The sequence below is a fragment of the Miniopterus natalensis genome, chromosome 14 (assembly GCF_054644295.1).
Source record: "Miniopterus natalensis isolate mMinNat1 chromosome 14, mMinNat1.hap1, whole genome shotgun sequence".
NCBI lineage: Eukaryota > Metazoa > Chordata > Mammalia > Chiroptera > Miniopteridae > Miniopterus > Miniopterus natalensis.
Genome location: NC_142094.1, coordinates 9,650,184 through 9,675,202, shown reverse-complemented (window position 1 = coordinate 9,675,202; position 25,019 = coordinate 9,650,184). Strand labels below are relative to the sequence as shown.

The window sequence follows — 25,019 nt, the reverse complement described above, 5'->3', positions numbered from 1 at the left end:
TGGAAGAGCTCTTGGTAGCAGCACAACGTGGAAGTGAGGGAAGCAGAACTGGGTGGAAGGAAGAAGTTCAACTGTAATGCTTTTGCAAGAAAGGCAGAAGCCAATCCTTTCCAAGCTGGGTGGGCCCTTCATAGATGTTTTGAATTGGGGCATGAAGGCTGTTCTTTGTACCCCTCCATCGACCAGTCATTAGAGGGCAGGTGATTTTGGACACGGTAGCTAGCTCTCTCTAGCTGAGGGCAATTTTGTGTAAGGACTCACAGATGCAGGCAGGGTGATTTTCCCAGTCCCCAAATGTACAATGAGAAGCCACATATTTTTTAGTTGATAGGATTTCCAAAGTCGTCCCTTGGCCTATGGGGTAAGAGCTAGTGCAATAGGGAAGGCCAAGTAGGAGTTTCTGAAACTGCTCCCTTCCATTTCCAGACAAGGTAGAAAATCGAAGTTGTATTGCATCCTGGGGGGAAAGGCAAAAGTTAGATCCTCGAGGCCTCATTCTGGAAGCTATCCCAGCTCTAAAGCTCCCTGTGGGATGAGGGAAGGTCTGTGTTGAAACTATACTATGGCCCACTCCTTCCCTCCACCCAATCTTGCTTTCCTCACTCCCTATAAATCTCCTGCACACAAATCTCTGGCTTATGACCTGCTTCCTGAGGAACCCAACCTGGGATACTGCTCATTACATATACTGAGAAAACACTTTGTAAAATTGCATTTACTGTGAAATCCTGTTTACAGGAGGCAGTAGAGAGGTAGCAGTTAAGAGCGCAGATTTTGGAGTCCAAGGGCCTGTGTTCTAATCCAGACTCTGGTACTTACAGCAGGATGACCACGGGAAAGTTGTTCAGTTTCTCTGGGCTTCAGTGAATCCACTGTAAAATGGGAATAAGATCTGTACTTATCTCATAAGAATATAAGCACTTATCAGTATGTATGAATGTTGTGAGAATTAAATAAATTACTATGTGTAAAGCATTTACCACAGTACTGACCCATGGCAAGTCCTCAAAATTAGTTGTAATTATTATGTCAAATTATTTACCTCCACATTGCATAGATACATGAAGGATGTAACCAAGGTTGACAGTGGTTGTCTCTCAGTGTTGGGATTTCTGTTTTTTTCTTACTACTTTTTGGTGGCGCTTGAATTTCCTATAAAAAGTTTTTGCTATGTTTATGTGCATAGAGAAAAAAAAAATTTATGTATTTATTTATCTTAAATATATCTTTATTGATTTCAGAGAGAGGAAAGGGGAGGGAGAGAGAGAGAGAGAGAGAAACATCAACGACGAGAGAGTCATTGATCGAGCCCGCAACCTGGGCATGTGCCCTGACCGGGAATCGAACCCTGATCACTTGGATCCTAGGTTGACGCTCAACTGCTGAGCCATGCCCGGCTGGGCAAAAAACATTTTAAAGGGAACTAGTCACCTTGTCAATGCTGAAGACACCAGGCTGACTCCTACCCCTGCTCAGACCTTCCATCTGCCCCTGTGCTGCAGTCTTCCATCTCTGTCAGGTCTGGGTTTCAATTCTTCACGGGTACTACTCATCAGATCACTCTAAACACCTCACCCTGTGGTCCTCAGGAAAATAGTGTATGTATTAATTTTCTATTGCTGCACAACAAATTCTCTAGCAAGTTAAAACAGCACTCATTTATTAGCTCCCAGCTGTGTAGATCAGAAGACTGGTTTGGCATGACTGGAAGAGTGTGACTCTGTTCAGAGTATCACTGGCTAAAATCCAGGGTTCAGCAGGACTGGCTTCTCACCTGGATGCTCTAGGGGAAATATCTGCTTCCAAGTACACTTTTATTCTTGACAGACTTCAGTTCCTTGTAGAACCGTAGTCCCATTTCATTGCTGAAAGTCAGCTGAGACATCTCTCAGCTCCTAGAGGCTGCCTGCATTCCTTGTCTCATGGCCCCACCCAACCTCAATGCAGCAGTGACACATTGGGAAGCTCTGCCTCCCTCTTCTGCCACCAGCCAGAGAAAATGCTCAGCTTTTAAAGGGTTTGGATAATTAGGTCAGGCTCATGTAGCAAATCTCCCTATCTTAATTAATGTCAACTGAGCCGAACATAACCTGGTCATGGGGTAAAATCCATCATAAAACCAGGGAACTATGCAGGACATGTCCAGCAGGGGTGGGGAGTCAGGGAATCACCTTGCAATTCTGCCTACACACTGCCCCAGTATCTAGCCCAGGCCAAGGAACCCTACCCTCATCACCCTAACCCCTGGACATAATAGTGAGTAGGAAAGTAAGGAAACCTCTTGGGTTTCCTCAACAGTTACAGGAGCGGGAATGGGTGTGGGATGTGTAGGGGCAGAGAGCTAAAGAAAGAACTGGGCAGGGCAGCCAGCTGGGTGGAGGGTTTAGACCCGGGACAATTGCCCAGGCCAATGACCTGTGTGGAAGTGAGGCAAGAACAGCTGCAGGGGCCCAGACATGGCTTCTGGAAGTCCCCCAGAACTTGAATCAGAGCTGACAAGAAGGCGAGGACAGAAAATAGGAGGAGCAGCGAGAGAGCACCTTTTCCAAAACACTCTCAGCAATTTTTATAGTCAGGAGTTGGCATGAACAACAGTCCCCAAACTCATCTAATCCAATGCACTCACTTCTGCAACAAACATTTCTAAACGCCCTCTACACATATGCATCCATTTTTAAAAAATCAGTATAATGCCCTAGCTGAATAAAATAAAGGAGAGGTAATTCACAACAAAATAGTATTTCATTTCAACATGTAAATGCTTGGGCAGGAGCAAAATGAATAGGAAGATGCTTGTGTCTGCCTGTGGAATCACATGAAAGTGACAAGCTGCAGTGCAGACTGACTGAAGCAGGTGTTGTTCCTGAGAGCGACGAACGTTGGTACTGGAGATGTGACTTTTTTTTTTTAATATGTCTTTATTGATTTCAGAGAGAGGAAGGAAGAGGGAGAGAGATAGAAACATCAATGATGAGTCATTGATCGGCTGCCTCCTGCATGTCCCCCACCGGGGATGGAGCCTGCAACCCCGGCATGTGCCCTGACCCAGAATCGAACCGAGATCTCCTGGATCCTAGATCGATGCTCAAACGCTGAGCCACGCCCGGCCGGGTGAGATGTGACTTTTAGCGGCCACTCTCAGATTCCCCTTTCCCCCATCTCTTGGCAATTACTTACCTACTTTCTGTCTCTTTGCATTTGCCTATTCTGGACATTTCATATAAATGGAATAATACAGTATGTGATTTTCCACCCATGAATCTTTTTGTACATTTTTTGTGTAGATCTGTATTTCCAATTCTCTTGATTATATGCCTAGGAGTAAAACTGCTTGGCCATATGGTAACTATGTTTAATTTTTGAGGAATTGACAAACTATTTTCCAAGTAGCTGCAGCATTTTACATTACTACTAGCAATGTATGAGGGTTCTGATTTTTCCACATCTTTGCCAACACTTATTTTTCTTTAAAAAAAAAAATCACAGTCATCCTAGTGGGTGCAAAGTGGTATCCACTATGGTTCTGATTTGCATTTCCCTAAGGACTAATTATGTTGAGCATTTTTTTACGTATGTGCTTGTTGGCTATTTTAATATAATTTTTGAGAAACTTTTCTTCTTCAAGTCCCTTGCCTACTTTTTAATTGGTTGTTGTTCTTGTTGAATTGAAAGTTTTTTATTCTGGATACTAGTTCCTTATCAAATATATTATTTGCAAATATTTTTTCTCATACTTTGGGTGGTATATTCACTTTCTAGATAGTGTTCTTTGATGCAGAAAGTTTGTATTTTGATGAAGTGCAATTGATCTATTTTTTCTTTCGTTGCTGAGCTTTTGGTGTCACATGTAAGAATCCATTGACAAATGCAAGGTCATGAAGATTTATTCCAAAGTTTTCTTCTAAGAGTTGTATAGTTTTTGCTCTAACATTTATGTCTTTGAATCATGTTTGTATATGGTGTGAGGTAGATTCCAGCATCATACTTTTATATGTAAATATCAAGCTTCTCAGCACCATTTGTTGAAGAGACTATTCTTTCCCCATTGAATGGTCTTGGCACTCGTGTTGAATACCAATTAATCATGGATATATGGGTTTATTTCTGGAATCTCAATTCTGTTTCCGTGATCTGTATAACTATCCTTATGCTCAAATAATATTTTAAATGCAAATTTACCAAGTCATTTCTGTACTTAAAATCATCCAATGGATTTGATTTGCACTTGGAATCAAATCTAAATTTCATACCTGGCTTAAGATTCTAGATAAATGGCCCTTGCCTACAGTGGCTTCAACCACAGTGACCCAAATTTGCAAAGTTTGTGCTTGCCTTACCCTCTTTGCCTTACTGTTTTCTGTTGAGAATCCTCTTCTGCCTGTCACTCAGATTGTAGCCAAAATGTCTCCTATTTCAGCTACTACTTCACACCTATTAAAGAGGCATCCCAGTCACTCTCTAACATGTTATCCAATTTTATTTTTCTTAATAGCTTTTACTATTTCATATTTTTATTTGTTTAATGCATTTATTGTTTTTCCCCTCTGCTAGGATGTAAGTCCCACAAGAGCAGGGACCTTGTCTGCCTTGCTCTCCTCTGTGTCCCCCACATCCAACAGAGCACCTGACTCATAGTAGCTCCTCAATAAAATGCATTATTGAAATTAAATTACCCAAAAGCCATTACATAGTTGGTGCACTGCTTCTTCTCGTGGCCATTTGTTGGAACAGTATTTTCTGAAAGTCAACTGTGCAAAGGGAGCTGCGCTGATAATGAACCAACAAGTGAAAATTGCCTCACAGTGTACAACATACTAAGATCACAGATTCTTTCTTTCCATGAATTTTATCTGGAATAAGCCATCCTCAGGTATATCCATGTCCTCAGGTTATTCTTACTATTGTCAACTTCTTTACTTTAATATTCTCAGTTTCCATTGATATGAAAAATAGATCAACAATAACTTTTCTCCTCATAGGTTCAGAATCATCACAATTCCCTTTAAAATCTCCTTAACGTGTGACTGCAGATGTTAGTTACAATGCTGGTCATTAATTGTAAAACTACACTGAAATAGTGGAGCCTGCTCAAATCAGGGCACAGAGATTAACCCATACCTTCTCCAAATTTTGAGCAGAGTTTTGCTTATACATATCTGTTCTCTTCTTTTTAAAATCAGTTTTGGAGAGCAAGCTACTTGCTGGAGAGTACCAAAATGCCCCTAAAAGACAGGCTAAAGTAATGCCCAAAATTACTTGGGGAGGGATTTGAGAAAAAGTCAGGGCAAAGACAAAGTTGGACAGAATATATGAAACAATGAGATTAAGAGAGATAAAGGCACAGAGCACCATGGTAGAGGTGTGACCCAAAAGTGAGAAGACAGTTCCTCACCCACACCCTGTACTCCACAACTCACACACACACAGGCACATACATACATGCACACATGCATGCACACACACATTTCAATGGAATTATATGGTTTTATATGTTCATTGCTTCTAAAATTATTTGTTCATTTATTCAACATATATTTAGCATTACTTTTTCTAGTGGTTGCCAACATAATTCTAATATGCTTTTACCTCAATTTTAAGCCTATCAATTTTGCACAATATTCAATGAACTTCCAATATAGTTCTACAGTTTTTAAAATTAGTTTTCCATGTTTATGGGGAATGGAGAACCAAATCGGCACGTTGTCGTTACCCTGAAGTTCTGAAAAGTGAAAGTCAACTTAGCCCTTTTGCTTTGTAACCGGGGGCGGGAGGGTTCTTATACTTCACACTAAAGTAAAGGGGCAAGGACAATTCTGATCATAGTGAAATTCTCCAGGACAAAACCCAGCTCACAGTAAGGGTTCTATAAGTGCTTGTTAAGTAAAATACATTAAAATCCGAAGCAGAAGTGCTAATCTGGAGATATTGGAAATAGTGGTTTAGGGGTATGGGGGAGATAAAAGGGCCTAATTCTGTTTAGAAGGTCAAGGAAAACTTCGGAAAAAAAAGTTTGGGCTGAGTTTGGAATGGGTGATAGAATTCCAAGCCAAGAGACCCATGCGCAAAGTCACATAGGTAGGCCTAAGAATAACAGGAATGCTGGGAAAAGATAAACTGTCTCCCTTCTACCAAAAGCCTATGTTCATAGCCTCTGTCCATTCCTATAGTGTAAATACTTCTACCTGGTCAATTTCAAGCTACCAGTGTGAGGTCACCGAAGGCAGAGTTGACTGTGGACTGAATTGTGTCCTCATCCCCCACAACTGCCTCCACCTTGCCAAATTCATGTTGAAGCTCTAATCCCCAATGTGATGGTGTTGGAGACAGGGTCTGTAGGAAGTACTTAAAGTAAATAAGGCCTTACTAGTGGGGTAGGTCTTAATCTCCACCATGTGAAAATACAGCGAGAAGGTGACTATCTGCAAGCCAGGAAGAGAGTCCTCACCACAACTGAATAAGCTGGTCCCTTACTCTTGGACTTCCCAGCCCCCAGAGCGGTGAGAAAATAAGTACCTGCTGTTGAAGCCACCTAGTGTATGGTTTTTGTTATGCCCCAGATGACTAAGACATTTGGGAAGAGAAGCACACAGTAGGGACTGACTGCAGCAAACCATAAATAGGAGAATAGTAAGTAGTTTCTTAAATCTTGGGCATTGGCATCCAGGGAGAGGACAGAAATGATGAAGAAAAATCAGATTGGGCAGGATAATAAAATGGCTGGATACAGCAGGGCTGCGTCTGAGGCAGAGGAGAGAGACATGACCTGAGCAGTTCCCTCTGGCAACTGCATGAAAATGCATGGGTAGGGAAAGGAGTGGAGCTAGGAGGCTGGTTGCAACAACCAAGGCAACCGAACAGAGGTGTTGGAGAACATGGGATAGGTATGTAAATGGTAGGGGCAGAAACAACGGAACTTGGGGACTGAGTAGATGTAGGGAGGAAAGGAGGCGTCTTGGTTGACATCCAGAAATCTAAGTTTGTAAATGAGTATTACAAATAAGTTACTACAAATTCCACCATTTCTTATATTGTCTTAGTCCGTTCAGGCTGATAACAAAATACCATAGATTGGGTGGCTTATAAACAACAGAAATTTATTTCTCAGTCTGGAGGCTGGGAAGTCCAAGATCAAGATGCTGGCAGATTCAGTGTTTGGTGAGAGCCCCCTTCCCGGTTCATAGATGCATCTTTTCACTGTGTCCTCACATGATGGCAAGGGATCTCTCCAGGGTCTTTAATAAGGACACGAGTGAAAAGAGGGGTCCTGAGTATTCAGGTGGGTACAGGAATCATCAAAATCTGAGTTATTGCTGCTAATGTGACCTTATTACTGCTCTGAGGCTTGAGAGGTCAGGGGAAACTTGTCTTAGAGAAAGTATGCAGATCCTTTAATTAAATACAAATCCATCTAAAAAGCTTTACTGAATTAATAGTGACTCTGTAGCATTATGCCTTATCTAAATGAAAGGGGCACTAAAAGGATGATTGAAATTGTGTGGGGTATGATGTACAGTTTCTGTTTGATGCTCCGCATCTCTCTATCCTGCCCGGTGCCCTAAGAGGCTAATCTACACGGGCATCAACAGGCTTCTTTGCCTTCTGGCTTCAGCTGGTTTTGACCAGTGGGAGGCACCAGCAGATTAAATACTGGGGGATAGTAAGGTCAGGGTATTTACTTCCCCAGCTCCCTCCTGCTGAGTGACCACTGGTTGGTGCATTTCTCTGGTTCTCTCCTCAGCTGTTCTCTTCTGAACTTGTGTCTTCCCATCACCTCTTCAGGCCCAGAGACGGCGATTACTTTGCTGGAACTGCCACAATCAAAGACTGAAGGGCTTAAACAATAAAAGTTATTTTTTTGCAGCTCTGAAGGCTGGAAATCTGAGATCAAGGTGTTGGCAGGGTTGTTTTCTCCTGAGGCCTCTCCTTGGCTTGCAGACCGCTGTCTTCTCCCTGTGCTTTCACATGGTCTTCCCTCTGGGGGCATCTGTGTCCTTCTATCTTTTTCTTAGTAGGACACTAGTGATACAGGATTAAGGTCCACCCTAACGATACTATTTTAATTTAAAGTTCTTTAAAGACCCTATCTCCAAATACGGTCACATTCAGGGTTACTGGGGGTTAGAATTTCAGTGGAATTTGGGGGGATGCTATCTAGCCCGTAACAGCTGGAACAACCCCTGGCCCCCAGCTCGCCCTAGGGGACGGTGCCACCGGAGCTGCAGAGGCCGCGCGTGCTCCGCAGCCACCCAGTCCGAGGCGCCGCCCGCCCCGCGGCCAGATTCCGACGGGCGGCAGGAATTGTCCAAGGCAGCACACAGTAAACAGGGAGCCTCGTTCTTACAACGCTGGCACCTCTATATATTTGGGGGGAATTCTTTCAGATTCAAGCTTGAAAACTATCTTACCAAATGCCTTTCTATTCCCCATACTTTACTCACGAGGCCAACGGGATTCTCTACTCCCTCTCAGAACCAGGTCACACGGTCATGTGGGCGACAGGAGGCTATGTGCCCAGCGCCGCGCACGGGAGACGCGGTCATTTCGGGGCACCGCCGAGCCCGCTTCCCAGCCCCCTGCCTCTGTCCGACTCCGGCCTCCAGGCGAGCGAGGCGCTGTCCAGCCCGGGCCGAGCTCTTCCAGGCCCGGCTCTCCCAGGGGACCCGCCCCCGGCTCCGTGCCCGCCCCCGCCCCGGCCGCCTCCCGGCCGGCTCCGCGCCCGCCCCCGCCCCGGCCGCCTCCCGCCTGCTAGTTCTGAGCCCGGGGGCTGGCGTTTCGTTTCTTCGGATGCGCCAAGCTAAAATTCTCACCTGGCTCAAAATGCTCCCTGTCTCTTAGACCTAAGGGCAGGTATTAAATGATCGACTCACTAAGGCAATCAAGACGTCCACGTAGGCCCCATGAGCACGCCCCGTCCGCGCGGGGGTGTGTGTGTGTGTGTGGGGGGTGCGGCCGAGGCGAGCCCGCACAGAGGTAAGTCCGCTCCCAGGTTTTCGGGGCTCACAGCCGTGCCGGGTAAACCACGGGAGGCACGGCCCGCGCTCCTCTCCCAAGCCTGCGCCCGCTCCGGGGCTCGGGCTGGGAGCTTGTCCGTCGCGCGGCCTACGCAAACCTCTCTCTCAACTCGTCCTTTAATCCTTACACCGCCTCCACGCGCCGCCCCGCAGAGGCAGGCGGGCGGCACCACGGCCCTGCAACCCCGCGGCCTCGCCGCCTCCCGCCCGCCGCCGCCGGCCCCGCCCACGCCGGCCCGCTCGTCACCGTTGGGGGCGGTGCTTACGGCGGGCCCCGGGCGCATGCGCGTGCCGCCCCCAGTCGACGTCCTCGCTGCGGGCTGTGGCGGCGGCGTCCGCGTCTCCCTGCCGGCGACCCGGTGGCCCTGGGTGAGTGGTGGCGCCCGCGTTGAACGTCGGGCGGGTAGTGACGGGGCCTTTTGCCCGCCTTCCCAGCAGCCGCGGCCGCTCCGCGGCCCCGGGTCTCGGGTCCCTGTCAGGGAGCCCGGCGGCGCGGGTGGCTCCCGCCCACCTGCGGTCGGAAGTGACGCTGCGGCGCGCGGTCGCCGGGCCGCGGACCCCCGAACTCTGACGGGTCCCGGGCCGGCCGCGGCCAGCGACCGAGCGTCAGCTTCTGGGCTGCGTGTGGGGCCCGCGCAGGCTCAGCGAGGCCCACCGTGGACTGCGACTTGAGGGGGAGTCGGGCTGAGTGCGGGTCAGGCGCTGCGGGCGCTGGTCGAGTCGGCGCCCCGAAGGCGGGCTGAGCAGCCATCGTGAAAATGCTGTAGCGAGACCTCCCGCGTAGCGGCCGCGGCGCCGCCGGCACCCTGCCGCGCCGGCCTGCTCGCCGTGCGTCTCCCGCCTCTGCTTGCTGCCCTGTTTCCTGCGGTCCATTAGCGGTGCAGCGGCCCACGAGCATCTTCTGGGCCACGCTGTCGTCACAGTGTTTACAGCTCTGCAAAGTCGCACCGCTGCACTTGGAGTGAAATCCAAGCGCGCTGTAACCCGCCGCGTGTGATCGCGGCCTCGCCGCCCTCCTCGCTCACCCGGTCCCTCAGCTGCGTGTGCGTGTGCGCGTGCGCGCGCGTGTGTGCGCGCGCGCGCCCGCGCAGCCGAACCTCCAAACCAGAGCCCGCGTCGCCCCGCGGAAGCCCCGGGCTCTAGGGGAGGAAGGGAGGGCGCTGTTCTCCAGGCGAGTTCAGCCTCGCGCTGCATTTGCACAGTGAATGTAAAGGAAGCTCTCTCAGTGCTCACTTCTTCCATTTTCCCGAATGCACCAGCTCTTCTTACCAGCCTTAGAAATTACACAGGCTGTTTCTTTGCAAAAACGTTCAGTCCACTTTTGGCCCGATTAACTCCTGTTCATTCTTAGCTACTGGCTTAAATATCACTGTATCGGAGGGGCCTCCCTGACCTCATACCTACCTCCACAGTGTCAGTTAGGTTCCTGTGTTATTTTATCATAAAGAATTTTGTACTTTCCTCTTACAGCAGTTACCATAATGACATTTGTGTGTGTATGCTGTCTATTACATATACATATATGTATATATACTATACAAATATGTATATTATATATGTATGTGTAATTCTTAAAATATGAGTCTTCCCCTAGAAACTAAGCTATGGGGACAGAAACTACTTAACCTAGCACATTGCCTGGTATAATTGACTCTCAGTAAATATTTGTTGAATGGATGATTGATTTCACTTCTGAATCTCTTTACCTTCTAATGAGAATCTTCTGGTTTTCAGCTCTTATTCCATAAAACATGTTCTTTGGTGCACAGACTCTCTCAAAGTGGCTTCTTGATGTCTTCCTTTCATTCTTCCATTCTCCCTCCCTCCGTCTCCCTGCTTTCTTTGCCCTCTGCCCTCCCTCCTCTAGTCCCTTCTGGCTTGTTTTTTTGTTTGTTTTGTTTTTAATCTACTTAGCTTTTGGACCTCAAGGTAAGTAACTTTAGCCATTCTCCTTAGCATCTTTACCCCCACTCCCATTTGTCCTTCTGCTATTTCTGCTCTGAAAACCCCCAACAGTGACATTTCCCCTGGGATTAATTGCAGAAGAAAGAAATTTTACAGCCTTGGGGACTGCTGACAATCTTAGGGTTAGGGGTGTCCAATTCAGGTAGGCTCTCTACACCTGTCACCAATGCGTGCTCTTGATCAGCTTTTCTCTTCTATAGAACATTTATTACAGACTCCTATTCTTCTCCAGCCCACTCCCAAGTTTGTCCCCTAACTCATGAAATGCCCAGACTTCTACCTGATAGGATATTTTCGGCTTCTCTCCTCTGTACCTACAAATTTAAGTACATCAGAAGTCATCTTTCTGCGAGAATTAGAGAACGATGTATTGGGCCTTCTGTTTACATTTATACTTTATCTTTTCCTGCTTCTGTCTCTTGTGCAGTGTTCTGTGTAGGTTATCTCCCTACTCCTTCCCAGCTATTACATTTATAGTTTTTCTTGACCTAGCTTTCCTCTCCCACTCATCATCACTTTATCATTCCAGCCCTCTCCCTTCCATAGGCAAGCTACTTAGGGGGTAGGCTACCCACTTGTGGCTACTCATTTCTTAACTCTGTACTCAGGTTTTTGTCACCATTGCTCCACTGAAACTTTTTTTTTAACTAAGATAACCAGTGACCTGCTACTTTCCAGATCCACTGGACTCTTTCTAGTTTTCTTACATGAACTTGCCGTATCATTTTCCACTTAATCTTCCCTCTTTTTTCTATTAGAAGTTTTCTTTGAATATCATTATTTTAACCTTGTCTTTATTCTATACTGTTATTACTTAATGTATTATTCTGCAATATTATTACTTAATATATTTGGTTGAATTAATGTCCTTTTTAACTGAAAAAGAAAACCTTGCATACATACAAATAAGAAAAATGAAAACAATTGTTAAATTCCAGCTAGTATTGAGGATCTGACCAGCATCCTGCCTTCTCTGTTGAAAGTGGAGACTAGTTAATGATGGAGCACTAAGCTAATTCTTTCTCCTGAAAATAATCAGAAGGCCAAAAAAACGAGGAACTTTCTTACTCTTGTTCACTTTTAACCTCTAAAGGATCTCTGGTACCTGTCATAGCCTAGAGATCCCTGGCCGTTTGCTCTGGTGCTGCATCAGTGTTTCTTTGTCTTGAGCCCAGGTTGCATTCTGACTACATGCTGTTTATAAGCTCCCCGCCAGCCCATCTCCTTGTTTCCGTCTGCTTTCTTTCAGAGATTTCATTTCTGTGACTGAATTCACTAGTGAGTCAGTTGTCCAGACCAGACTTCTTGTTATTTAAGACTACTCTCTGAGCCTGACTTCTTGTCAACATATATTGAGCTCCTGTGTATCTGACCCTGGGCCAGGTGTTCAAATCTTGTACATGGTTTTTTTTTGTGTGTTTTGTTTTTTTTTTAAAGTATATTTTTATTGATTTCAGAGAGAGGAAAGGAGAGGGAGAGAGAGAGAGATAGAAACATCAATGATGAGAGAGTCATTGATTGAGCCCGCAACCCGGGCATGTGCCCTGACTGGGAATCGAACCCGGATCGCCTGGACCCTAGGTCAACGCTCAACCGCTGAGCCACGCCCGGCCAGGCGGTTTTTTTTTAATCCTCACCTGAGGATATTTTTTCCATTGCTTTCCAGAGAGAGTGCAAGGGAGAGAGCAAGAGAAACACCAATGTGAGAGAGACACATCGACTGGTTGCCTCTCGCATACACCCCGGCAGGCTGGGGATTGAATCTGCAACCAAGGTATGTGCCCTTGGCCAGAATCAAACCTGGGACCCTTCAGTCCGCAGGCTGACGCCCTAACCACTGAGCCAAACTGGCTAGGGTGTGTACATGTTTTTTGAACTCCATACCCAATGCATCGTTTCTTCCTCTGTCCATGTGGCCTCTTGTTCATGTCTCTCCCACGGATATGCCCCACTGTGTTGTTTTTGACACTCTTCACTAGAGACTGAGCCACTCAGGGCAGGATGATGCTAAGTTCCTGCCATCAATGTATCCCAGTGCTTGGCCTCTGGGATCTTTTTATCTAATGAGGAATGAGTGGAGCTCATTGGGGAACTTGTCGTCATTTCATACAAATAAGTTTCAGAGCTAAAAGACACCTTAATTAATTCACAGTTAAATTAAAAGCAAGGCTGTCTCTTGGTCATTGTGTTGCTTTATCTATTGATTAGAGTTATACAGGCAATATTCTGAACATATTTTTATTGAAGGAGTTCCTGACTGCTTGGAAATGTGAAAATTCCTCTTCATTCCTCCCTGCCCCTTCTGCTTTCCCTCCCCACTGTTGTAAGTTTAGTGTGTATCTCTAGTTCATTTGGGGTGCATTGCATACTCACAAATGCAAATACGCATTTTTTCACCATAAGTGTGTTTATACTATGTTGCTTTTTTTCACTTTACAAGACTTACATCAGTACCACTGAATATGCTTAATGCCTACATTAAACTATTAAAACATGCTACAATAAGGATGCTTGTACATATGTATTTCTCTGGAATACCCAGTCATGTGCATTTTAAATCTTAATAGATATTGCTAAATTGCCTTCCAAAGGAACTTTACTAATTTATATTCTCACCAGCATTGTGTGAGGGTATATTTTCCTTGTCTATACTGGATATTATCTGGCTTTATGTTTTTGCCAACCTGAAATTATGATATACATTGGAATGGAGTTATTTTTTGAGAATATTTAAATTTTTCTCAGATTCTGGTTTCAGTGGTGCTCTGATTATCTCTTGTTCAGAGTTTCTGTTTATTGCTGTAAATAAATGTTCAATCTCAAAGTTTCTAGTGTCAGATTCATATAGAATCTCTCTCCTTACACCACTAAATGTAAATATATACATCACGGTTGATCATGCCACGATAATGTAAGTTGTTTATGCCATAGTGCAGGGAAGATGCTGACGTGGAAAGTACCAGTCAGATGACTTCAGTTGATTTGGAGAAGACTGTAGGTGTCACTTAGGATTTTGGTTGCCAGCTTTTTTAGCTGGCTACCCAAATGTCCTTTGTCGATGACACTGCATTTTTTTCTTCTTGTCAGTTTTTCTTATTTATTATCAGAACTCAAGAAAATATATCGATTTTTAGAAAAGTCATACTTGGAAACTTGAATTTGTGTAATTGGAGGATGATTACTTGATCTTTTGAGAAATCAGTCTGCTTCATAAAATATTTAAGAAACTACGTAACTATCTGTTCTATATAACCAAAAGTTTATTGAAAAAATTTTTTTCCTTTCAGATAGTCTGTAGAGGATGCCAAATGAGAGAATTTCCCATTCAAGTCAAACTCAGCAAGACTGTTTACAGAGTTGTGTCAGTGATAATGAAGAAATGATAGTCAAGCAAGAAAATGATGGTGATGCAGAGATGGAGGAAAGCCTCCCCTCTTGTTCCCTTGCTGATGGGCCATCCACCTCTACCGAGGGGTGTCCGTGGGAAGTTTGGAGGAGAAGGCCTGCCCTGCTGCACATCGACAGACATCAGATCCAGGCAGTGGAGCAGAGTGCGCAGGCCCTTGAACTGCAGGGGTTGGGCTTGGATGTCTATGACCAGGATGTGCTGGAGCAAGGTGTGCTTCAGCAGGTGGACAGTGCCATCCAGGAGGCCAGCCATGCTGCCCAGCTCACTGATGCAGAGAAGGAGTATCAGTCGGTCCTGGATGACCTCACGTGAGTGTGGACCACCTTTTCTCTAATTGCAGAGTTTGTGTTTACGTATGATGGAGAAATTCAGGTAATAGCTGTAGCAGTCCAGAAATACTAGAAGATCTGTAGAACTTCCTGTATGGAGGATAGGGTCAGTAAGGGCAGCATCAGCCTTGTGTGTGAGCCTCAGCCCTTTCCCTCCAGAGCAGCATTGCACATGGTATTTAAAGTCTCAGCCCAGCTCAGCCTGTTTATGCATAATGTCGTGGAGAGAAGTGACCCAGAACTCACAAGCATGTGCACAAAATGGTTCTCAGAAGAAGTGTACTTACAGTTCCTAGGTGTCCTGCTTGAGAAACCAGGAACACACCTGCCCCTCACATTTCTCTCTGTCCTGTAGTTTCTTTCCAGTTTCCTGTCCCTAAACCAAGTGTCAGTCTTTTGGTAATTTTTCACATTTTTCATTTCTAGAAATAATGAGAAACATCTCTCTGCTTTTTCTTTCTTCTGTCCTACTTTTGACTGTAAGGGAAGATGAAGTCCCATGGTGATTTCATTTGGGTTCTGTGGAGCCTAACACATTGGTAGAGAAGGGAGAGACTCTGGACCTGGGCTACAGGAGGGGGTGCAGGATTGAGTTCACTCTCCATTGCTGGTCTTCTCTCCCTTGGTCAGTATTCTAGGCAGTGTCAGACAAGCAAGAAAGAGAAGGGGAGGACTGAGTGGAGGGACTGTGCAATCTTAGATGAGGGTGGTTGGGGGTGGTGGAGAGAAAGGAGGAACATGGAGTTGCTGGTTACCCACTGGGGAAGGCTGTAGTACAGGTAGCTGTTGGCACTTAAAGGACATGCTTTCTATTAAGTTTCCTTGTATGCACTTTTGGCCTCTTGAGTTGCAGGTGTTCTCAAATAGTTGCTGTATGACCTTTGGGCATGAGCACCTCAGCTCTTTGTAATGAACACACCTTTTACATTTGTCTTTAGAATTGTGTCCACTGCTTAAAGAGGTGACAGAGCAGAGTGCAGCAGAGTCACAAGGCAGGTTAACACTAGATGGATAGTGACATGTGGTGTTCAGCCTCCCAGTAACTTGCGTTGATAACATCTTTTATGTAAAATCCTGAAAGAATACAACAGCAAATTACGCAAGTGTCAAGATTGAATTTGTGTTTTGAAAATTGGGAGCTATAATTCTATGGTGTCTATTTTAGGAGCAATGTATTAAAAATGGATTTTTTCCCTTCACTCTACAAAGGGTAATACTACAGCAAATATGTCTTCTGGTCATATGACAGAAAAATATTGCCACAGATGTCTGACTTATACAAGAAGATGTTTAAGCATTTATAGTACTTTTCCAAACTTCGGAAGACTTTTATAATGGGCTTTTAAAACCCACGTTGGGTGGTTGACAATGGGAAAGGCTGTGCATGCTTGAGGTAGGGAGCATATGGGAAATCTCTGCACCTTCCTCTCAATTTTGCTGTGAACCTAAGACTGCTATAAAAAATAGTCTTAAAGAAACCATGTATGCATCTTTTCACATAAAAGGACAATATATTGCACATTGCTTTAGCACAGTCTCTTGAATAAAATAGGCACTTGAAATGCTTGTAGAATAAATTACAAAGTGGAGTGAGCTGATTTAAATAAGCCAGATAAAACACTAGCAGTCATCTTAAACTTCTAACAACCCTTCAAGTTCTATTTGTCGCCAACAAGAATATGCATTCTGGTTTAGTTTCTTTTATCTTAGTTAATAGGAAGTAAAAGGGACATGTTTTTAGTATTTCTTTCTTTATATTATACTATTAAAAATGTTACCAGGGTGGAAAATAGACATTTTATTTTATTTTTCAGGTCATGTACGACATCCCTAAGGCAAATCAATAAAATTATTGAACAACTTAGCCCTCAAGCTGCTACCAACAGAGACATCAAAAGGAAACTAGATTCTGTAAACCGGCAAAAACATAATAAGGTGATTTCAAATAACACATAAAAGTCATCATTTGGACTCATTTAATGTTTAGAAAGTATTCTGAAGAGTACTTACAAGATGTGAAGCAAATATTTGTAATAGGAAATTTTGAGTTATTTTGTATATTTAATTTTTCAGCTGTTTCCCTTTAATATCCTCTGTTAAAGAGTATTTTTAAAAATACATGCAGACAGCCCGGCTGGGCGTGGCTCAGCGGTTGAGCATCTACCTGGGATCCAGGAGATCGCAGTTTGATTCCCAGTCGGGGGCATGCAGGAGGAAGCCCGTCAATGATGACTCTCTCATCATTGATGTTTCTATCTCTCTCTCCCCCTCTCCCTTCCTCTCTCTGAAATCAATAAAGATATATTTAAAAAAAAAAGAAAAGAAAACTACACACAGACATACTCACACATACATACAGACATATTTGAGGAAGCTTTTTTTTGTGGCTTTGCATGCCTCCTCACTCATGTGCTTTCACAGGCCCCCTTACCTCACCACTTTCTGTCACCCAGCTTGGGCTCCTGTTTGGTGTGCGGCCTCTGCACCGTCTCCTTGTCTTGTGTGGACTTTCTTTTTTCCCCTGCTTCGCTCCTGCGTGCACTGTAGCCATCATCCTCACATATGCTCACCATTCTGAGAGGCTGGCCTCAGGTGTTACAGCCGTCACCCAGCCCCACTGCGCTTGCATTTAGAGTTGTAGGGCTTAAGGATGGGGACTGTTACTTATGACATTGTTTTCATGAGATTCGAAACACTTTTTAGGATTTATATACACTTTATGGAAATGCATTGCAGAAGATAGGAGTGACCAGTTTTGATCATTTTATTTCTGCCATCCGAAATAGCCAATGGATATCCTTGTGCTTGCAGTTGATTCATTGCAGTGAGTAGAGCCTGTGCATCTTTTATTGAAACTCTGCTAGTGGGGGGTGTATAGACTCAGTTCCTCCTTTTGCTTTCCACTCACCAGTCCATTGTCTTCACTACCCCACCTTCTCTCGCCTACAGAATAGCAGCCCAAAAGTCATAGCTTGGCTTGAGGCAGCTATTGGCCTTCTCAAATCAGAAAGGGAGCGTCTGGCCTCTTGTGAGAGCATGTGCATTAATGTGCAGAGGCCCTCTCTGACCTTGGACTCCTGGTGGACTGGAGTTTCAAGAGGAAGAGAGGGTCAAATTTTAGGCTGTTTAGGTAGTCCAACTCAGTTATATATTCCTGTTTTTCTTTTTAAAAATATATCTTTATTGATTTCAGAGAGAGGAAAGAAGAGGGGGAGAGAGAGATAGAAACATCGATGATAAGAGTCATTGATTGGCTGCAGCCTGCAACCCGGGCATGTGCCCTGACTGGGAATCGAACCCTGATCGCCTGGATCCTAGGTCGATGCTTAACCGCTGAGCCACACCCAGCCAGGCTATTCCTGTTTTTCTTTAGTGGCTCTTTCATGATTAGAGGTAGACTATTCAGAGAGAAAGGCTGTTTTAAATAAGATTTTGCTGAGAACAACTGCAAGAGAAAAATTACAAGTCATTCTAACATGGCCTTTATCTTTAGGATTTCCCCTTGCCCCACATTCATATTTGGTATTTAAATATTCTTGACCTTGAGAAGAACCAGGTACCACCAGCCTAGTTAATTGGGGAGCCACAGGAATGTTCTCATATCTGAACTTTGGTGATGTAGAGGGTGACAAGACAAAGAGGAACAGGGTGAGTGGGGTAAAAAGGGTATGGCAAAATATATTTTCCTTTTCAAGTTTTGTTATTGGGTAGAATACTGTAAAGGACAATCATAAATATGGTGGGTTATTAAAGGGTGCTCACTTTTTCAACTTTTGGACATTCATGTTTATGTTTCTTATCCTTACAGCCTATTGACCTCATAGCCCATTGGCTATTAAGGTCTGAAACACCGAGAAGGGTAGTGGTTTACCCAGTTGTAATGGGGGAACCAAGTATAGAGCAATGCCACCTCTCAAATCAGCAGAGAGTCAGTACATGTGGATATCAGTACTCGGCACTTAGAAAGTTGTGTCGGGAGAGCGGGTGGGGACAGGGATGCCTGCCTGATGGAAATGCTTCGAGGCCTACTTCCTGCTTGAAAAATGGCAGTTGCTCAAATAAGGTTCTCTATAGTAATAGTAATACATGGATTTTCTGTTTTAGTTTTATTTTGCTCTTGATTAAAATTTTTAAATTTTATAATGCTATCTTTTGTACTTAACAATCAATCACTGCATTGGTGTTTTCTGTGTTCACTATTTACCATTTAAGGAACAACAGCTAAAGAAGATCACAGCAAAACAGAAGCGTCTACAGGCCCTCTTGGGAGGAGTGGAGGTAAAAGCTGAAATAGATGATGCCAATCCAGAGGAGGACACAGGTGAAGGTACTGGGATACTGACTCCGTTCTGGAATTGATGCTTGAGGCTGGTAGTGAGTCCTGGCCTAGGTTTTCTGAAAATATATTTCTTTGCCTTAGTGTCAAAACTGATTTAGGAAAACTTTATTCTCTACACCTGCAGAACCAAAGTTAGAGAGTGAAAGTAAAATTTTAACTCAGTCTACTGTTGGTTGCTGGTCCACATTTAGTATTATGTTTAATAAATTAGAAATCTTAACATTCTTGTATAGTTAAGTTTATAAAGACAACTAACATCTTGAATCAGTTACATTTTGGAAGCCCAGCGTCATCAATCAGCATTTCTTAGAAATGCTTTCGCATATCTTTTTGAGACATATTTGACAGGTTTTTCAAACATCCGTTCTGTTGTTTAAGAAAAGATACCTTCATGGCCATGATTTTGTTTATATCACTGCCTTGGATGGGCGTCTTTTGGGAAACCTTTTGAGAAAATGCATAAGCTCTGAAACGAAATACCCCTATAAGTCAGTGTGTGTGAATTATGTGTTTAGAAATTATTGGTAGCTGTTCATTCATTTACTACTTGAAATTAAGATTAAGGCTTCTTACCATTTAAGCTCTTCAAGTAAATATTTTCTGTTAGCTCCAGAACTTCATTCAATAAGACAAGAGAATTATGAAGAATTAATTGAGGCAATAGAAAAAATATTTGAGAGATGTACTTTTAAAGCTCATGCTGCTTGGGTGCCATATTTCTCATTGGGAACAAATTTTTGTTCTTGTCTGGCTGCCTAAAACTTGCTACTATCTTTCACCTCCTATTGCTTCTTTGGTAAAACGTTGCCCAGGATTAATAGGTACTTCCCCAAATCCAAAAGCCTCTTTTCACCCTGCTCCACTGGCCTGTATCAGCAACTGATACTCTTGGGGCTCCCGGGGTTGCTTTCTCCTGATTTTCCTTTCTGCCCTCTGACCGTTCCCATTTAGTTATTTTTGGCTAGCTTTTCTGGCCTTATCTTAAACGTTAATTGTTCTCAGGATTTTTTACTGAGCCCTCTTGTTGGATCTTTACCCAAATAATCTCATCCACTCCCCATGGCTTTTGTGGGCACTTTGGTTCTAGTATCTTACAAATTTGTAGACCTATGGCCTTGCCTTTTTTGTGAGCTCTTGGTTCCTATTATATCTCTCCATTGGGGGCCCAGCCAGCACTTCAGACTCCTGGTCTCTCTTATTGTTCTCCCTCCTCTGCCCTTTCTTGGTCCTTGGTGCCCTGTGCCCGATTTGGAGAGGCAGTAAAACAGTGTATAGGAGCCCAGGCTTTGTGTGACCCAGCTCTGCATTGCCTAGGCATAGACCTTGACTGTGTTCCTGAACCTTTCCAAGCCTGTTTTGAACTTAGGAGATAGGCATAAGTATGGTAGAGCTTCATTTTCTGCTCACATGCTTCCCTGAGGTTTCTTTCCCCTGTTCTCCACATAGTGATCCATTTCAGAGGCAGTTGTGAGGACTATCTGATGATGAATCCTTTCCTGGAAGTAGGCTTTGCTCTTATCTGGATGAGATGAAGTACTCACTGCTTCTTTTTCTGTTAAAACATTATACTGGACAGTGTAGTAATGGAAAAAAAGAAAAAGCGTAAGGATTGAAATGAAGAAAAAAATTATCATTAATCATACAACACATGATTGTTTATATAGAAAATCCAAAAGAATCAGTGGACAATCTATTGGAATTAATATGGGAATTTAGCAATATCATTGAATATAGGACTGATATATAAAAATCAGTCATATTTTTATATTCCAGCAAAAACAATAAATAAAATTTAATAAAGATGCCAATTATAAAAATCAAATACCTAGAAATAAATCTTAACAAAAAATATAGTTTCTTGCAATGCTTTCTACATTAAAAACTAGAAAATGTAATTGAAAAAGAAGACTTAAATAAATGGGGAGACACACCATGGTAATGGATCAAAGATGTGATATTGTAATGTCAGTTCTGTCCATCTATAGTTTCAGTGCAACGCCAATATAAATTTCCCAGGGCTTTTGAGGAAGAGGTTGTAGAGTGGAAAGTGTAGGATAAGGCATTAACAAACTGACTCTAAAATTTATATAAAAATTCATTGGCCAAGAATTAGTTAAGGCAATCTTAAAGAAGAACAAAATATCAACACCTTTTTATCCAGCTATAGTAATTAAGTCACTGCAGTAGTGGCACAAGGACAGAGAAACAGACCAATGGCACAGAACAGACCCACCCATTTATAGTCACTTGATTTATGACAGATGTGGTAATGCAGTTCTGTGGAGAATAGTCATGTTTTCAGTAAGTGTGCTGAGTTAATCCACATATACAAAAATAAATTCTAAATGGCTTGTAGATCTAAATGTGATTGGTAAAACAAAGCTTTTACAGTATAATACAGGGAAACAGTTTTTATGACCTTGAGGCAAAGACTTAGTGAGACACAAAAATGGGGAAGTTCTGATAAATGAACTGTATTATAACTAAGAACTTCTGTATGTCAAAAGATAGCATTAAGAGAATGAAAAGCAGCAGAGTGGGAGAAGATATTGCCAATACATGAATCAGTCAGAAGACTTGAATCCAGAATGCATGGAGGACTAGAAATCTTTTTAAAAAAGGCAGACTACCTTTAAGAAAAATGGGCTCAAGACTTGAACATTTTCTTCAAAAGAGGCTATCTAAAATATCAGTACATCTATGAAAAGGTGCCATAGTTCATTAATCATCAGGGAAATAAAAATTATACCATAAAGTATACAGCCACATGCCTAACAATAGGTAAAACAGAATGGCAGGAATGTGGACCAATTGAAACTCAAACGTTGGAGAAACTTAAAATTGATAGGACCGTTTTGGAAAACTGTTTGGCAGTGCCTGTTAAAGCTTAACGTGCCCCCAAAACTGTAAACATATATTACCATAGGATGTGTACCAGAATATTCAGAGCAGCATTATTCCTAGCAGCCCAAACTGGAAACTACCCAAATGTTCATTAATTATGGAATGGGAAGATTGTAGTATAATTATATAATTGAATACTAACAGCAGTGAGAATCAACAAACTGCAACTGTGTTCAGCAAGTGTGAATCCTACAAGTGTAATGAGGAAAAGAAGCCAGACAATAGTATGAACATTTCCATTTCCATAAGGTTCCAAGTCAGGTACAACTTGTCTTTACTGTTGATAGTCAGGTCTTTATCTTGAGGGGGTGGATAGAGGCTTGGAGGTGCCAAGAAGGGCACATCTGGGGTGCTAGTGATTTCTGTTTCTTGATCTGGATACTGGTGTATGGGTATGCTTTTTCTGAAAATTCATTGAGCTGTACACTTAGGATTTGTGCACTTTGTAAATTTTTTTAAGTTCAAGTTCAGTGAGAAACTGGTGGTGGTATTATTGGCCTACAAGAAATGTAGAGTTTAGAATATGAATTTCTTCCTGTTAAGCCTTACTTCTTTTGGTATTTTGGCAATAGCTAAAGTAATCTTGCCAGAGATTATTAATTTCAACAAATGAGAGAAGGATGATTTCTAGGTTACTCTCTATTATTATGGCACAGCTGCCAATTTTAGTCTATCCCTTCAGCCAGTTAACTTCTCACACCTAGCACAGTGCTCTCCAGTGATGGACGTGCCTGTCTGTGTTACTGTGCTATTGAGCACTTGAAATATGGCAGGTGCAACCGAGGAACTGAATTTTCAACTTAAATAGCCACATGGTGACTCTCATATTGGGCAGTGCAGATCTAACAGTTATGTTTTACCTATTTAGGTGCATGCTGATTCTTTAGATGTCTGTCTTCAGTTTTACTGACTCTTGAATTTAAGTCCACCTGAAGGCTGGTATTGGCAATGACATGGAAACTTGGGAGATTGCTTCCTCCTGGGTTACTCTTTAATAAGGAAACATAGCTAAATTTGTCTGTCTTTATGTTACATATGACTAGGTCTGTCTTTGGATGCATGAGAGTATATTTGTAATGCCATATTTTGGAAAAAGTTACTGAGAAATCACCTCTTTGAACAGGAGTATACTGAAGGTGGAATGATGAATGCTATAATAAATTTTACTCTATTCATAGATAATATGCTTTAGTACATTAATGATATGTTTTTTTAATATGAGTTATTTGTAGGCACCTATTATTTATTGAGTAGGTGAATCTATCCCTTGTACTCTTGGAAAGTTTTACGCTCGTGCCCGATGCATTGTTGTCCCTCTTTCAGAAGCGGGGCCGTCCTGCCTCGGCAGCATGCTCATGCCTGGTCAGGAGGCTGCTTGGGAAGAGCTCATCCGCACTGGCCAGATGACACCTTTTGGTACCCGGATCCCTCAGAAACAGGAGAAAAAGCCTAGGAAGCTAATGCTCAATGAAGCATCAGGCTTTGAAAAGTATTTGGCAGATCAAGCAAAACTGTCTTTTGAAAGGAAGAAGCAAGCTTGTAATAAAAGGGCAGCTAGGAAGACTCCAGCCTTGGTCACGTCTGAGCTAAGCCCAACACTCAGTGAAAACAAACCAAACAAGAGAAGCAGAGTTCTCTCAAAAACAGACAAGCGCTTGAAAAAGCACATCAGGAAACTCCAGAAGAGGGCTCTCCAGTTCCAGGGGAAAGTGGGATTGCCGAGGGGCAAGAAACGCTTGGAGTCTGAAGTGAGGCCAAAGGCAGAGGGGGACTCTGAGGGTGAAGAGTCCGAGTACTTACCCACTGAGGAGGAGGAGCGGGAGGCGGCGGGGCTGGACCTGTCTGCAGAAGGCACCGACTCTGAACTGGGGCCTGTGCCCAGGCGCCGAAAAGGGCAGAAGAAAGTCACAGTGCAGGAGATTGGTGATGACTTTTCCCCAAGTTTTGGGGAAGAAGCTGAAGCTGCTGAAGGAGGAGGAAGTCGGAAAGTAGTGAGATGCCGAGATGACGGAGATGAAGATTATTATAAACAGCGGCTAAGGTCAGTCTGCGGAGATGATTATAAACAGGTTGTACTGCTTGCTTTATCTTAGGCAGCAGGTTTATTAATAAATAAGAGGTCTAGATCGCATATAATATATTAGACCCCCGTTATCCAAAGGTTGGACTTCCTGCAGCCTTAGCCTGCTCAAACTATCAGAGCCCCTGAGTCCTCATTGGGAGCTGACCCAAATGCTTCTGCTTCTGGGTCTTCACTCAGATTTGGGGGCAAGTCTAAGAATAAAAGCCTAGGAGAAGGGCTTGGGCAAGAAGAAATGCGGAGGTCTGAAGCACGAGCTGTGTGCCTGGGTGGGGAACCGTTTTTCTTTCAAGGGCCATTTGGATATTTATAACATCATTCGAAGCCCATACAAAATTATCAACTTAAAAATTAGTTATGAAAAAGCTGCTAGATTATTGAATTTTGAGTCCTGCCTGTGGTTGCTTTAGCAGGCCAGACCAGATGATTTTGTAGGCCGGACTTTCCCCATCCCTGCTTTGCATCAGGAGTGGTTGCCCAGAGACAAGGGTCAGGAGAAGGAAAAGGTTGACTTATGTGGGGTTTGCTGGATGGTTTGTTTTTTCTTTTGAAGCAGGGAAGTAATTTAAGAGGACTTTACTTCAAATAAGAGCTGAAATTTAAGCTTTAACATGTGAAAGAATAAGCTTGGTTTCTTAAACCCTCCCTCCTTATCTTGAAAAAGTAGTTATTTATTTACAGAATTATAAACCACTGTCATGCCAGAAATGTACTTCGTATACACAGCATACCTTTCCTGTTCACTGTTCTTTTTTTTAATGCTAAAGACTGACTTTGGCTTTTATTTTCATGACTTTGTTAGTATATGATGCAAGTAAGTTACAAGATAAGAGGGAAGGTGAACGTATTCCTTGTAACGTCAGGATTCCGTGTTGCCACACACTTTCTCTGAGCTAACAGTGTATGCTGCAAGTTTCTCCACCGTGTCTCTGAGCACAACACTGCCGTGTCTCCAGTCTCACCAGGCTCACACTGTAGCTTA

At 43.4% G+C, this 25,019-nt stretch overlaps 1 protein-coding gene across 1 annotated transcript in view; it reads left to right on the top strand.

Annotated features, from left to right (window-relative positions):
- Nucleotides 1-13,283: 13,283 nt before the first annotated feature.
- Nucleotides 13,284-25,019, top strand: part of ERCC6 (ERCC excision repair 6, chromatin remodeling factor) — a 78,487-nt gene continuing 66,751 nt past the window's right edge. Inside the window, exons 1-5 of the mRNA XM_016200860.2 lie at nt 13,284-13,299; nt 14,264-14,693; nt 16,529-16,649; nt 18,927-19,041; nt 23,281-23,998. Coding sequence (XP_016056346.2) covers nt 14,278-14,693; nt 16,529-16,649; nt 18,927-19,041; nt 23,281-23,998 — 1,370 coding nt within the window. The 5' untranslated portion in view covers nt 13,284-13,299; nt 14,264-14,277. The remainder of the gene's footprint in view (nt 13,300-14,263; nt 14,694-16,528; nt 16,650-18,926; nt 19,042-23,280; nt 23,999-25,019) is intronic.